Source organism: Mus caroli, chromosome 1 (genome assembly GCF_900094665.2).
Source record: "Mus caroli chromosome 1, CAROLI_EIJ_v1.1, whole genome shotgun sequence".
Classification (NCBI taxonomy): Eukaryota; Metazoa; Chordata; class Mammalia; order Rodentia; family Muridae; genus Mus; species Mus caroli.
In genome coordinates, this window is record NC_034570.1 from 161,794,558 (window position 1) to 161,807,283 (window position 12,726).

The 12,726-nt window shown below is 43.1% G+C and overlaps 1 protein-coding gene across 1 annotated transcript in view; it reads right to left on the reverse strand.

Moving 5' to 3' along the window:
- Window positions 1–6,236: 6,236 nt before the first annotated feature.
- Window positions 6,237–12,726, reverse strand: part of Itln1 (intelectin 1) — an 11,206-nt gene continuing 4,716 nt past the window's right edge. Inside the window, exons 4-6 of the mRNA XM_029475723.1 lie at window positions 12,537–12,657; window positions 11,184–11,287; window positions 6,237–6,447 (exon numbers count right to left, since the gene is read on the reverse strand). Coding sequence (XP_029331583.1) covers window positions 6,295–6,447; window positions 11,184–11,287; window positions 12,537–12,657 — 378 coding nt within the window. The 3' untranslated portion in view covers window positions 6,237–6,294. The remainder of the gene's footprint in view (window positions 6,448–11,183; window positions 11,288–12,536; window positions 12,658–12,726) is intronic.

Consider the following 12,726-nt stretch of genomic DNA (forward strand, 5'->3'; position numbering starts at 1 on the left):
TTGTTTGTTTGTTTCTTTATAAAACTGATCCAGACATCACTAAGTCCAAGTGGGTTATGGAGCAGGCCTTGGTTTCTCTGCTGTGCTGAGAGTACAGGTGTGAGCCACTATTTGAACTTTTGAGACAGAGGAAAACCTTGAACTCCTGACAGGCTGTCTCCTCTTCCTCAGTGCTAGAACTGGTCAAGTGTCTGTCACTGTGCTCAGCATCACTGACTTTTTTTTTAAAGTTCTGCAGTAAATATTCATAGAAGAATAGGAAATAAATCTTTAAAGGGATTTTATATAATAAGCAATATGCATATGTAAATGTGGTATCAATTATTTAATTGATCCTACATAAGAATGCATGTAGACTAATAATAGTGGCACACACCTGTAGTCCTAGCACTCTAGGATGCTGAGGCCGGAGGACTGCTGTGAATTCATTGTTTTTCTAAGTTACAAAGTAAGGTTGAAGGATAACCTGAGCTAGATAGCGAAATCTTGTCTCAAAAATAAAAAATAGCCAGTAGTACTGACCCATGCCTTTAATCCCAGCACTCAGGAGGCCAGGCAGGGGCATTTCTATGAGTTAGAGGCCAGCCTGGTCTACAGATCCAGTTCCAGGGCAGCTAGAGCTACACAGAGAAACTGTGTCTTGAAAAACCAAACCAAACCAAACCAAACCAATAAAACCCCCCCAAAGCAGAAACTGGAGAGAGGGTTCAGCCACTAAGGATGCAGACTGTTCCAGCCGAAGGTTCCAGCTAGATTCCCAGCCTTGTCTCAGGTTGCTCCCAACCGCCTGTAACCCTTTTATCGACACACACTGTTGTTAATATTTTGCCATCTTTGTGCCCTCCCTTCATTCACCTGTGAGTCTGCAGGGGTGTAGGGGAAGGAGGAGGAAGGGAGGATAGCCCACGTCCAGCCAGAGTTCCTCCTATGTTCTGGGCAGGTGGATGCAGGAGGACTGCCAGACGCTTTCCACTCAGCCTGGGTGGGCATCTAAGCCACTGACCCCACTCGACAATGCAACAGCCATGCTATCACACTGAGATAACCCTGTACACAAGGAAGAAGCAACACCTAGGAGGAAGAGATCCATTCCACTGAGGGGACGTAGCAGTGATGCTCAGAAGATGAAGGAATGACACTGGAGCAGGAGAGATGGTGCTTGGAATGGAGCACCAGAGAGATGACACAGGGAATGGAGCACCAGGAAGTGTGTACTGACTATGCACTGAATCTGGGGACCATTGTAACAGACTCTCAGACCTTAACACAACTGAAACCATGTTAGATGCTCCAAGACAGCATCCCGACCACATAGGCCCCTACACCGCATGCCTTTAATCCCAGCACTTGGGAGGCAGAGGCAGGCAGATTTCTGAGTTCGAGGCCAGCCTGGTCTACAAAATGAGTTCCAGGACAGCCAAGGCTACACAGAGAAACCCTGTCTCGGAGAAAAAAAAAAAAAAGAGAGAGAGAGAGAGAGAGAGAGAGAGAGAGAGAGAGAGAGAGAGAACAAAGACTTAAATCATAGTTCATAGTTCTGGGAAAGTCCCTAAAAGAACTAACCTTACATTTTGGCTTCTGTAGCTATGCCTATTGCTACCTATTTTTGGTAATTGAAGTGTGTTAACCGGGATTCATTTTTTTTGTGCATAAAAGCCAAGAAAAATAAAGCTTATGGATACATGATTTGTTCTGCATGGTTGATTCCCTGTGTAGCCCACCAGCCGTGAATAAAGGCTTTCTATTGGCTATAGGAGTCCGTGTGTTCTCTGGAGAGTCACTTCCCAACACCATTGTCATTTGAAGATTAGTTGAACTACTCCAAAGTTTTTATTCACTTATGGTGATATTTCTCTTCCCAAACAGTACCCACCCCTCTCTCAGGACTCCACTGAGCTCACTGTCTTTCTTATTAGGAGGTCAAACAAGTGCCATGTTCCCTTTGAGGTCATTACTTGTCTCCTCTGCATGGAGAAGAAGGTGCAGAAGGGTGTGTCCATAGCACTCAGAATTCTATGATGTCTCTAGCTAGAGTTGTAGGATAGTAGTAACTGAGAGGTTACCCAGCCTCTGCAGCCAGGGGCCTCAGGAATTAGGTGTCCTGTGTAGCACCAGAGATGTAACTCTAAGCAAGGGTCTTGGATGGTGACAGGGCTGGGAGGTGGACCTATGGGGGAGGGATAAGGTTGCAGTAGAGATGATCACTGTGTAGCCTGGGTCTGCAGAGGGCGCCACGAGTGATGACTTTAAGGTTGGTGCCCTCTGTGGTCCATGCTGGGAAAGTGTGAGGATGTGAGTGTGGCTCAAGCATGCCAGGGAGAGGGCTGGAAGGTCACCCCTTGACATAGGGATGAAGAAGTGAAAAGCACTGATCCAGAATCCCACACTCACCCATCTAGGCTCAAAGGTAAGTAGGTGGTGGCAGTGTGACCATTATCCTTGGAACTGGGGGTATCTGAGCATGGCTGGAGCCCCAGAGAGGTCAGCTCTGCTGAGCACTGTGCATATGGGTCTTTTGCTCAGTGAACTCTCCTGCTCTGGTCAGGCTTAGTGTTGGTTGCTTTCCAGAACCCTGGCTACTTCAACATCCAGGCAGAGAACCTGGGCATCTGGCATGTGCCCAACAAAAGGCCCCTGCACAACTGGAGGAACAGCTCCCTGCTGAGGTACCGCACCTTCACTGGCTTCCTGCAGCACTTGGGACATAATCTGTTTGACCTCTACCAGGTTCTCAAGACTACTGGCTGAGGCTCCCTCTCATGGGTGTGGAGAGAGGCAGGTGTTTGAGGTTGGGCGGGAACCATCATTCCACGGGTTTGTGTTCCATATTTCCCTAACTCTAAAGTGTAATGAACATAAAAGTAACTTTTATTTGCCTCAAGTAACTGTCATCTACTTTGCTGCCTCCATCTGCTATCCTAGGCCTAGTTATGGAAGCTTCTAGCCTCTGTACAATCTTATCTAGGTCTAGGATGTTTTCAGCCTCTGAGACAGACTGCTGAATAGGCTCACCCTTTCCTGGTTCTTTTTTTTTTTTTTTTTTTTTTAAATATAAGGGCAACTTCATTTCTTTTTTGAAGAAACATTTATTTATTTATTAATTACATGTAAGTACACTGTAGCTGTCTTCAAACACTCCAGAAGAGGGAGTCAGATCTCATTATGGGTGGTTGTGAGCCACCATGTGGTTGCTGGGATTTGAACTTCGGACCTTTGGAAGAGCAGTCAGGTGCTCTTACCCACTGACCCATCTCACCAGCCCCCCTTTCCTGGTTCTTTCTGATCTCTGGCCAGCTGATTCAACTGAGCTGTTCTGGCTCAAAACTCCCTTCCACACTGCCTGATTCAATCTGGCTTCTCTCAGCTTCTTCTGAATTCTGCTTGGCCTCATACTAACTTTTCCAACATGTTCTAATCTTCCAGGTCCTTCTCATTCTCTGGCTTGTTCTGTCCTCATCTGTGTCTAGCTTGTTATCTCTCTTCACCCTGTCTCTGTACAACTGTCCCAGTAAAACTCCCTCCTTTTTCTCTCTTTCTCTCTCTAAGATGCCTCTCTCTTCCCTGCTCTCCTGAAAGATGGGTGTACACTATTCTGTAAAATCTTTCTCTGTCTCATCACTTTGTCTGCCACTTAGTCAGACATCACTTTCAAACCTGGGTTGTCGCAGACCCTCTGGGCCCCTGTGTCTGCGTAAAATGAGTCTCTCAAGCAGATGGACAAAGAGTTGGATGAAGTGACAAACAGACATACACAGGAGAGGTTGTGCAGAATCTGAATGTAATGTTCTGGTAGAGCCTCAGACTTTTTATAATACAGAGTAAATTGCAAATAAGGCACATTGAAGTTTTTCAGGTGCAAGAGGAGTGACTTCAAAAGGAACCAGATAAATGTTTACACTAGAGATTATCACCCTGCCTAGGATCAGCCTAATGCCAGGCAAGAAATTTACACTTCAGTGTTAATAGCACCAGGGGGTTTTAACTCTTGACAGGCCTCAAGAATAATGTAGTGTCACTGACCCCGAAATTCTCTAGGCCTTGTTAAATTTTATCTTGTCTGGAGAATCCTCATTATCAGGATAGTATATTAACTCACTCTTGGCATGGAATGTAGTCTGTAATAAAATTTTTATCTTAGTGAGAATACCAGTCTCTTATTGCAGACAACTGAGTTAATGGCTCTGATTTATTGTAGTGCTTAATTAGTTACTGAATAGGTTAAGCTCCTTGCTGCTATCTGGGATCTTAGAACACTGGGAGTGGCTTTAGCTAATGCAGAATACAATCTTAAAAGGCATTAACAATAAGGTAATACTAAATAGAGAGCACGTGGATCCATACACTAGACTAACTCAGGAGTGGAAAATTGATTATATGGTTTATATAGATTAGGGAGAGAGTGCCAGACTCCAAAAAGAGAGTTTCCTTGAAACTCTTTTCTTCATGAGCCAGCTTCCCAGCTTTCGCTTTGTCAAACTGACTCAACCAAAGTACGTGGCACTGGGTTCTTCTACAAAAGAAGTCTACCTTCATTGTTTGGGANTAAAGGTGTACACTAAAGGTTTGTCTGCATTCCAGCCAGAGGGATTAAAGGCTAAGGTTGAACCACACCACAACTAGAAGCAGTATTTATTTATTTATTTATTATATGTAAGTACACTGTAGCTGTCTTCAGACACTCCAGAGAGGGAGTCAGATCTTGTTACGGATGGTTGTGAGCCGCCATGTAGTTGCTGGGATTTGAACTCCGGACCTTTGGAAGAGCAGTCGGTGCTCTTACCCACTGAGCCATCTCACCAGCCCCGAAGCAGTGTTTCCAGTAAAGAACACAACAATGGGTTTCATAGTGTGATCAAATGTCCTGCAACAAAAGATGGGTCCCTTAGGAGTTTTGAACCAAGAAAGGCATTAACAATGGAAAACATTCTTTCTTCTCTGACTAGTTTGGAAACAACCTCAGTTACTGGGCCAATGCTGTGCTCCTCCATGCAGGGCAGTGATCATGGGAATGCCAGTGCTGTAGTCCTTATGCAGTACCTTCTTTTCTTCTTTGTAGAAGTATCCGGTGAAATATGGAGGAGGAAAGTGTTGGACTGACAATGGCCCAGCAGTACCTGTGGTCTATGACTTTGGTGATGCTCAGAAGACAGCCTCTTATTACTCCCCCTCTGGCTAGAGTGAGTCTATAATGCTCCTCTGAACTCTCTGCAGGACATGGGTGATCAATTCAGTTATGACAAGTAGCAGTCATTTACCAACCATTGCAGCCTGCTCTTCTTGTGTGAATGTTTGTGTTTTGTTTCAATTCATTCTCATGATTACCCTTGCTCTGAAGTATAACTAACCCAGTTTACAGACCAGGAGACTGGAGCACTGAAGGTTCAGGAACTTGGCTGAGAGCACAGGGGATAAGCAGGAGAGTTGGCATTTGCACTGGGGAAGCTTGGCTCTAGAATCTACTCTTAGCATCTCAATATCAATCAGGTGTCTTAGGACCAGGCCAGGTTTGTGTGCACAGGGCAGAACAATAGAAAAAAAATGAAGTTTTATTTCTCTCATGAGGGGTGATTGTTGTGTTGTTTAAAATAAATGCAACGATGGCAAAAGTAAATGCTAAGCCTATGCTGTGTAATTCAAAGCTCTTTTTATACTTGGGATTTAAGGATTTAAAAGAAAAGTTAGAAGATAAATATGAATGGGACAAGAGTGAATGCATTTGCTAACTGCTGTGACAAGCTCTTGGAGATATTCAATAGAGAGCTTCCTGAATTATAAATTTCTCCATTCAAGATCTGGAAGCTAAGGACCTTTTTTAAAGGCCTGGTCCTTGTGTCTGGGGATGGGAATAGGTAAGGGTTTCTCAGAGTGTCTGATATTTATTCCAAGAACTGAAATTAAAGGCATGAGCAGCCACCACCACCCAGCACATAATTCTTTGACACACAGAGTAAATAAATAAATTTTATTTTAATCTTTAAAAACAAGATGAGAAAGCAGGAGAGTAAAGTGCCCCCCTCCCCTCCCTGAACCCTTCAGGACGTTTGAGAGGCTACTTGAATGAGTATTGCTGTATCAGGATTCCCAGCCCTCATGTCCCAAGAACAACCATCTTGGGGACCAGAAACTCTTGAAATCTCCCACTCATGCACAGAAAGAAATCATAAACACACCAAGTTTGCAAGGAACATAATTTATTCTCCTTTATTTCTCATTAGCATTCTAGTTACTAAGTCAGTGTTTCTCATGTCTTGGAGCCCACAGATTGGAGCAGTCAGGGCCAATCCCGCAGAGTTCTCAGCGATAGAACAGAAGCACAGCTGCTTCAGTTATCTCCCGGCTAGTGCTGTACCCAATGTGAGTTCCATATCCATTCCAATCAAATGCACCAAAGTCTCCACACTGCACGGGGTTACCTTCTGGGAAGAATCCTCCTCCACCGATGCAGTGCTGGAAAACACNGAGAAGCCAGGACAGGTAAGAGAGTGAGATGACTGGGATATGAAGTTCTTTCCCAAAAGTGGGTGTCCTGATGACAGGGTCCTTAGGGAAAGTAATATTCAGAGGTAGGGGACAGGATTGAATATGGAGACCCTGCCTACAACATGAATTGGTTAGTCATAGGTGTGTTCATGACTTTGAATTGACTACTGGGAGGTGGTGGAGCTGTGGCAGTTGGGGTCTGCTTAGATATAGGTCACAGGAAAGGAAGTGAGGGGTTCACACACACCCACGTGACACAAATGTACCTATGTGAACGCAGACGTTAGAGGGCAGTATTCAGATTTTGGGCCTTGCCTTTCCACCTTACATGAGCTGGTTCTCATCACCACTGTGTGAAGCTGACCTACCAGCTTCTGGAGAGGCTCCTGTCTCTGTTACTCATGCCTCTCTAGGGAACACTGGAATTACAGACACTTCCATGACTGTGTGCAGATGACTTTTGGATTCTAGGGATGTGAACGTGGGCCTCCAGACTCGCAATCCAAGGACTTTTACCTGCTAAGCCATCTATCTCCTCGGCCACAGAGGAGCATGCTTTTGGAGATGATTTTCTCTGGCCTTTTATGCTGGCTCTCACTTTCCTGGTCACCATCCAGTAAGCCACACTTCTGATATGCCCTTCCTGTAAGATGATTCTGTCTCCCCATTGATCTAACAACAATAGAATCAATTAACCCTAGGCTAACATCTATGAAACTAAATAAGACTTTCTTCTTTAACCTGTTTCTCTTGGGTATATATCACAGAGGCAAAAGACTGACTGTTATAGCTAATGAGTCTAAAGATACTATAATAGCTAAATTCAGTGAACTCTTTGTACCTCAGCAGCCTCTCCACTGGTAGCATTGATCTATTTGATCCATAAAAGCCTGTCCGTAGTGTCGTGATTGTCTCTTCCTACCTTTCCTTCAACTTCTCGGTATCTCTGTTCTCAGGTTCCCTGGTTAGACATTTCCTTCATGAATTCCTTAAGTGGTACTTCCCAGGTAGGACACATTTTTAACTCTCCCTATACTTTGCCACCCCTGTGTCTTTAATTAACCAAATACTCACAAATGGGTCAAACTGTTTATCTCCAGCCTTGATATTTCTTGGGTTAAAGATCTTAAGTTCATCTGCTACTTGGATTGCTATTCTAGCATCTCAAGTTTCACATGGGGGGGGGGGACGACGACAGAGTTAGTTAACAGCCATGTGCCACTTAGCAATGGGGATTTATTGTAAGAAATTCATTGGCTGCTCTGCCAGAGTGTGAACATCATAGGGTGTCCTCAAAAATCTAGAATCACTATGGCATTTCTAGGCAATTCTACTCATGGACCACTGTCATATAAACAATCCATCATTGACCAAAGCCTGTGTGTAAACCCCTCCTTGACTCCAAACCTGTCTTCCTTCAGACACTGTGACTTAATAAAGGAAGTTCAGTGGCTTTGAACTTGCTGATTCCATGCCTCAACCTCCCAATGTTCAGCTACACTATTCTAAAAACAAGGGAAGGAAAGAGATTGAATGGGCACTAAATTACAGTTAAATAGGAACAAGAAATACTAGTGTGCTATTTCAGAGAAGGATGGTTATAGATAATGATAGTAGTTGTAACATTCAAAAGCTAGAGAGTGTTGGAGTTGGTCTAGTGCACTGTATATTTAGATGCTGAATTCTATGCCCCAATATCAGGTGCAGTCTAGACATGGACACTGTATTGACCTGTGTGCTGTAAAGAATACTCCCCAATATTCTCTGATTGGTAAATAAAAAGCTAGAACTGCTGACTGGGCAGGGGAGAGAAAAGTCAGAATTTCGGATTGAGTGAAGGGATCTTAGGTAGGGCCCATAAGGGGAAAGTCAATGGAGAGGGAAAGAAGGAGGTCGTCGTGAGGCAGGATGGATCATATGCACATGGCTAAGAGAAGTTAGCCCTGAGGACACGCAGGAAACAGAGCAAGTCTCAGTTGGCAAGAACTGGGCCATTTATCTGGTTATTGATAGACTAGTTGGGTTAGAATAGCTCAGAAACTGCCAAGTATAGTACCAGCAGTTTGTTAATAAATTCTAATGTCTCTATGTCATTTACTTGGGAGCTAAACAGAATAGAGTAGGGCAGAAACACCCCGTAAAATTACTAATATAAGAGTAAAGTAGTAGAAATGTTTTCAGCATAAGGAAATGCATGTTTGAGGATACAGGCTGATTTAAACATTGCATGATCTTTTCATGTATTGAACCATCACAACGTATCTTATTAACATGTAACTTTGTTACCAGTTAAGTAAACTTAATTTTAATAAAAAGTCTAAATGGTATTCACTCCCCAGTTGAAAATTGTAAGGTTATCCTAGACATATCTTCCCATGCTATGTATTCATTTGGTCTTATATTTTCTTTTCTTTTTTTTTTTTAGATTTATTTTATTAATATATGTAAGTACACTGTAGCTGTCTTCAGACACTCCAAAAGAGGGAGTCAGATCTTGTTGCGGATGGTTGTGAGCCACCATGTGGTTGCTGGGATTTGAACTCTGGACCTTCGGAAGAGCAGTCAGGTGCTCTTACCCACTGAGCCATCTCACCAGCCCCGGTCTTATATTTTCAATCATTGGTGTTCATTAGCCCCATATGTGGATGGATACTGCCCTACTTTATGTTTTCATTTGGACCATGGAAACCATCTCTCTTTGTACTTAGTCACTTCCCCACTGAAATCTGCCCTCCTGTGCTATCAGTGTCATCTTTGTTTCACACAGACAATCAAGCAAGTCTTCCCTTACTGTGTGTTGATGGTGCCTATCATTGCCATATACAGTACGAACTCACTAGGGTAATGTAAAAGGCTCTTCCTCATCTAGTTCCTGTAAACACTTCCTAAATCAGCTCCTACCTCTACTCTATATCCATTCCATACACCAAAACTAAAACACAGATTGCTCTGCCTCAATACCACATGCAAGCTGAAACACTGGTAAACTTAAACACACTATTCACTCACCCTATATTGGCCTGCATCATAAGCTTCTGTCACTCTCCCAAGACTGAACTCAAAAACTACCTTTCCTATGGACTGGTGTGTTGTCACATGCCTTTAATACACAGCGAGTTGAGGACTAACCTGAGATATATGAGACCTGTCTCAAAACCAAAAATTCTCTCCTGCAGGCAGAGTACTCTCCCATTTCCAGTGCTCATTGTAAGCCCTAGAATTTTTTGTTTTCCTTTGTGTTTTGTTTTCTTTTGTTTTATGTCACTAAAAACCAAAACCTAGGACCTTCTGCACATTAGGCAAATGTTTTATCACTAAGCCACACCCAAGCTCTTTAGTTTTTATTCCTATTATACTTCAAACATGTTAGATAACAATTATACATTTGTATGAATGTCGAAGTGCTAGTAAGGTACATGGTGTTTCATATCTCCTGTACTGTTACAGTCTAGATGCTCAAAGCAAGTTATGCTGAATACACACTAACGCCTGTGAGTTACATTTCCTAATCTTTGACACGACTTAAAGGAGACTAGGATCCAGGATTTCCCAGAGACCGTCCCTTTCTTATCTCCGTACTCATCACCCTCCATTACAGTCAAGGGACCTCATTGTCAGCAAAGCCTCCACATTCTTTCTGGAGGATGAATTCTTCAATGACCAGGAAACCATGAAACAGAGCCACCTGTCTGGAGCTAAGGATCCTTTTCTCAGACTGTTACTTTGAGGAGGTCCGGGTTCCAAGAGAATCTGGTATTCTTGGTAATTCCTACTGTTGACTACCCAAAGATTTTCTCCTCAGTCTGTTTTATTGCCACAAACTAGAAAAATAAATAAATAAATAAACAGCAAGAGTCTAATGATCCGAGGCTTAGGGAAATATCAGATAGCTGCAGTGGAACTAAGTCTACCTGACCTCACAATCAGTATATATGCTGATCTCTAACCAGTGAAAGCCCCTGTGTTATGGAGGAGAATGATGTGAGTGAGGTCTACCAGATGTCTAACCTCTTCTAGTAACCTCTCAACACAATGAGTATCTGTACAAGCCCTGGAAAGGATACATTTCCCTGTGAAAGTTAAAGCTAAACCCTGGGTGGAGAGCAACACCTGTTATCTCTCTAGCCCCAGAGGCATTGACAATGTCTGTATTGACCTTAAGGCTCCAAAGGCTTCTACAGGTCTTCCTAAACACAATGTCACCCTAGGTCTATGTTGCGGGTGTTTTATCATAAAATCTAATTAAACAGCAGCAGTGCATTAGAATTTGTAATATTGACTTTGGCCTTCTACAAGATTGGATACTTGTTTCTATACAGAAGTTCTGATCCCTGAGACCAAGAAAAAATGAGGAAAGATCACATTCTCACATACATGCTCACACTACTATGACAATCTGCCATGCTCAACACACACTGAAAAACTCAGTCTTACTCACAGACTCCTTTGGTCCCTAATAAGACTCATGAGAAATGGCTCAACAATTCAGACCACTTTCTGCTTTTGCAGAGGATCTCAGTTCTGTTCCCAAGCATCTATGTTAGGCATGTCACAACTACATATAACTCAATTTCCAGGGAATCTGACACCTTCTTCTGGTTTCCAAGGGTACATGTACACACATGCATATACATACACGAAAACACACAGATATATACATAATTTAAAATAATAAAATAAATAGTATTTTTAAAAAGACTCACAGCTTCAGAATTACATCCAGTGACCTTGATGCCAGCACACAAGGCACTGGCCGCTCTCTCGTTATTAAACACTCTGAATTGAACATATCCTGCAGTGAATTCCTCTGAAAAGAAAAGGAAAAAAAGCACTCAAGGAAGGGTCCAGAAATCATTGTCTTAGGTCAATATAGAGATTGTAAGTGCAAGGCACAGGTTCTAGTTCAATACATTAGAAATACTGATGGCAGCTAGGTGATGGTGCATACCTTTAGTCCCAGCACTTGGACGGCAGAGGTAGGCTGATCTCAGAGTTCAAAGCCAGCCTGGACTACAGAATGAGTTCCAGAACAACCAAAGCTACACATAAAAAAACCTGTCTCAAAAACTAAAAAGAAAGAAGGGAGAGAGGGAGGGAGGGAGGGAAGAAGGGAGAGTGGGAAGAAAGACAGAAAAAATTAAAGAAGGAAGGAAGGAAAGGGAAAAAGAAAGGGAGAAAAAAAGAAAAAGAAAAAGAAAGAAAGAAAAGAAAAGAAAGAAAGAAAGGAAAAGAAACGGACAGACAGACAGACTGATTGACTGACTGGTGGACTGGTGGACTACCATGACCCATGGCTGAAGCATCCCACCAAGCCAGGAGGAGCCTTTTTCAAACCCTAGAGCCCAGGCGTTAGTATTCAAAAGACCCCAAACTGCTGAAGGCTTCTATGAAGATAAACACAGGAAGAGAGCACTGACCTCTGAAGGACAGTCACCACAGCTAGTCAGTATATTGACTCTGCTCATTTTAAACTTTTATATACCAACCATAAGTAATAAGAGCTTGAAATTATACAGCATAGGCTCAACCTCTAAGAGGGGTAAGTGCCATCTTTGCATTTATATCAAACAACACAATAGTCACCCCTCACAGCAGAACTCAAACTTCATTTTGTTTCTGTTGTTCTCTGTGTTTTGTTGTTGTTGCAGCGGTTGTTGTTGTTGTTGCTGTTGTTGTTGTTGCTGCTGCTGCTCCTGCTGCTGTTTTGCAGCACGAACGTGGACCTGGCCTATCCCTGAGAAAGCAGTGGATGGTATAAGGATTGCTAGAAGTAGATTCTAGAGCTAAGGTTCCCCAGTGCAAAAGCCAACTCTCCTGCTTATCCTCTGTGCTCTCAGCCAAGTTCCTGAACCTTCAGTGCTCCAATCTCCTGGTCTGTAAACTGGGTTAGTTATAGTTCAGAGCTCAAGGGTAATCATGCAAATGAAGTGAAACAAAACACAAACATTCACACAAGAAGAGCAGGCTGCAGTGGTTGGTAAAGGACTGCTACTAATCATAACGGAATTGATCATCCATGTCCTGCAGAGAGTTCAGAGGAGCATTAATAGACTCACTCCGGCCAGAGGGGGAGTAATAAGAGGCTGTCTTCTGAGCATCACCAAAGTCATAGACCACAGGTAATGCTGGGCCATTGTCAGTCCAACACTTTCCTTCTCCATATTTCACCGGGTACTTCTACAAAGAAGAAAAGAAGGTACTGGGTAAGGACTACAGCATTGGAACTTCCATGATTGCTGCCCTGCC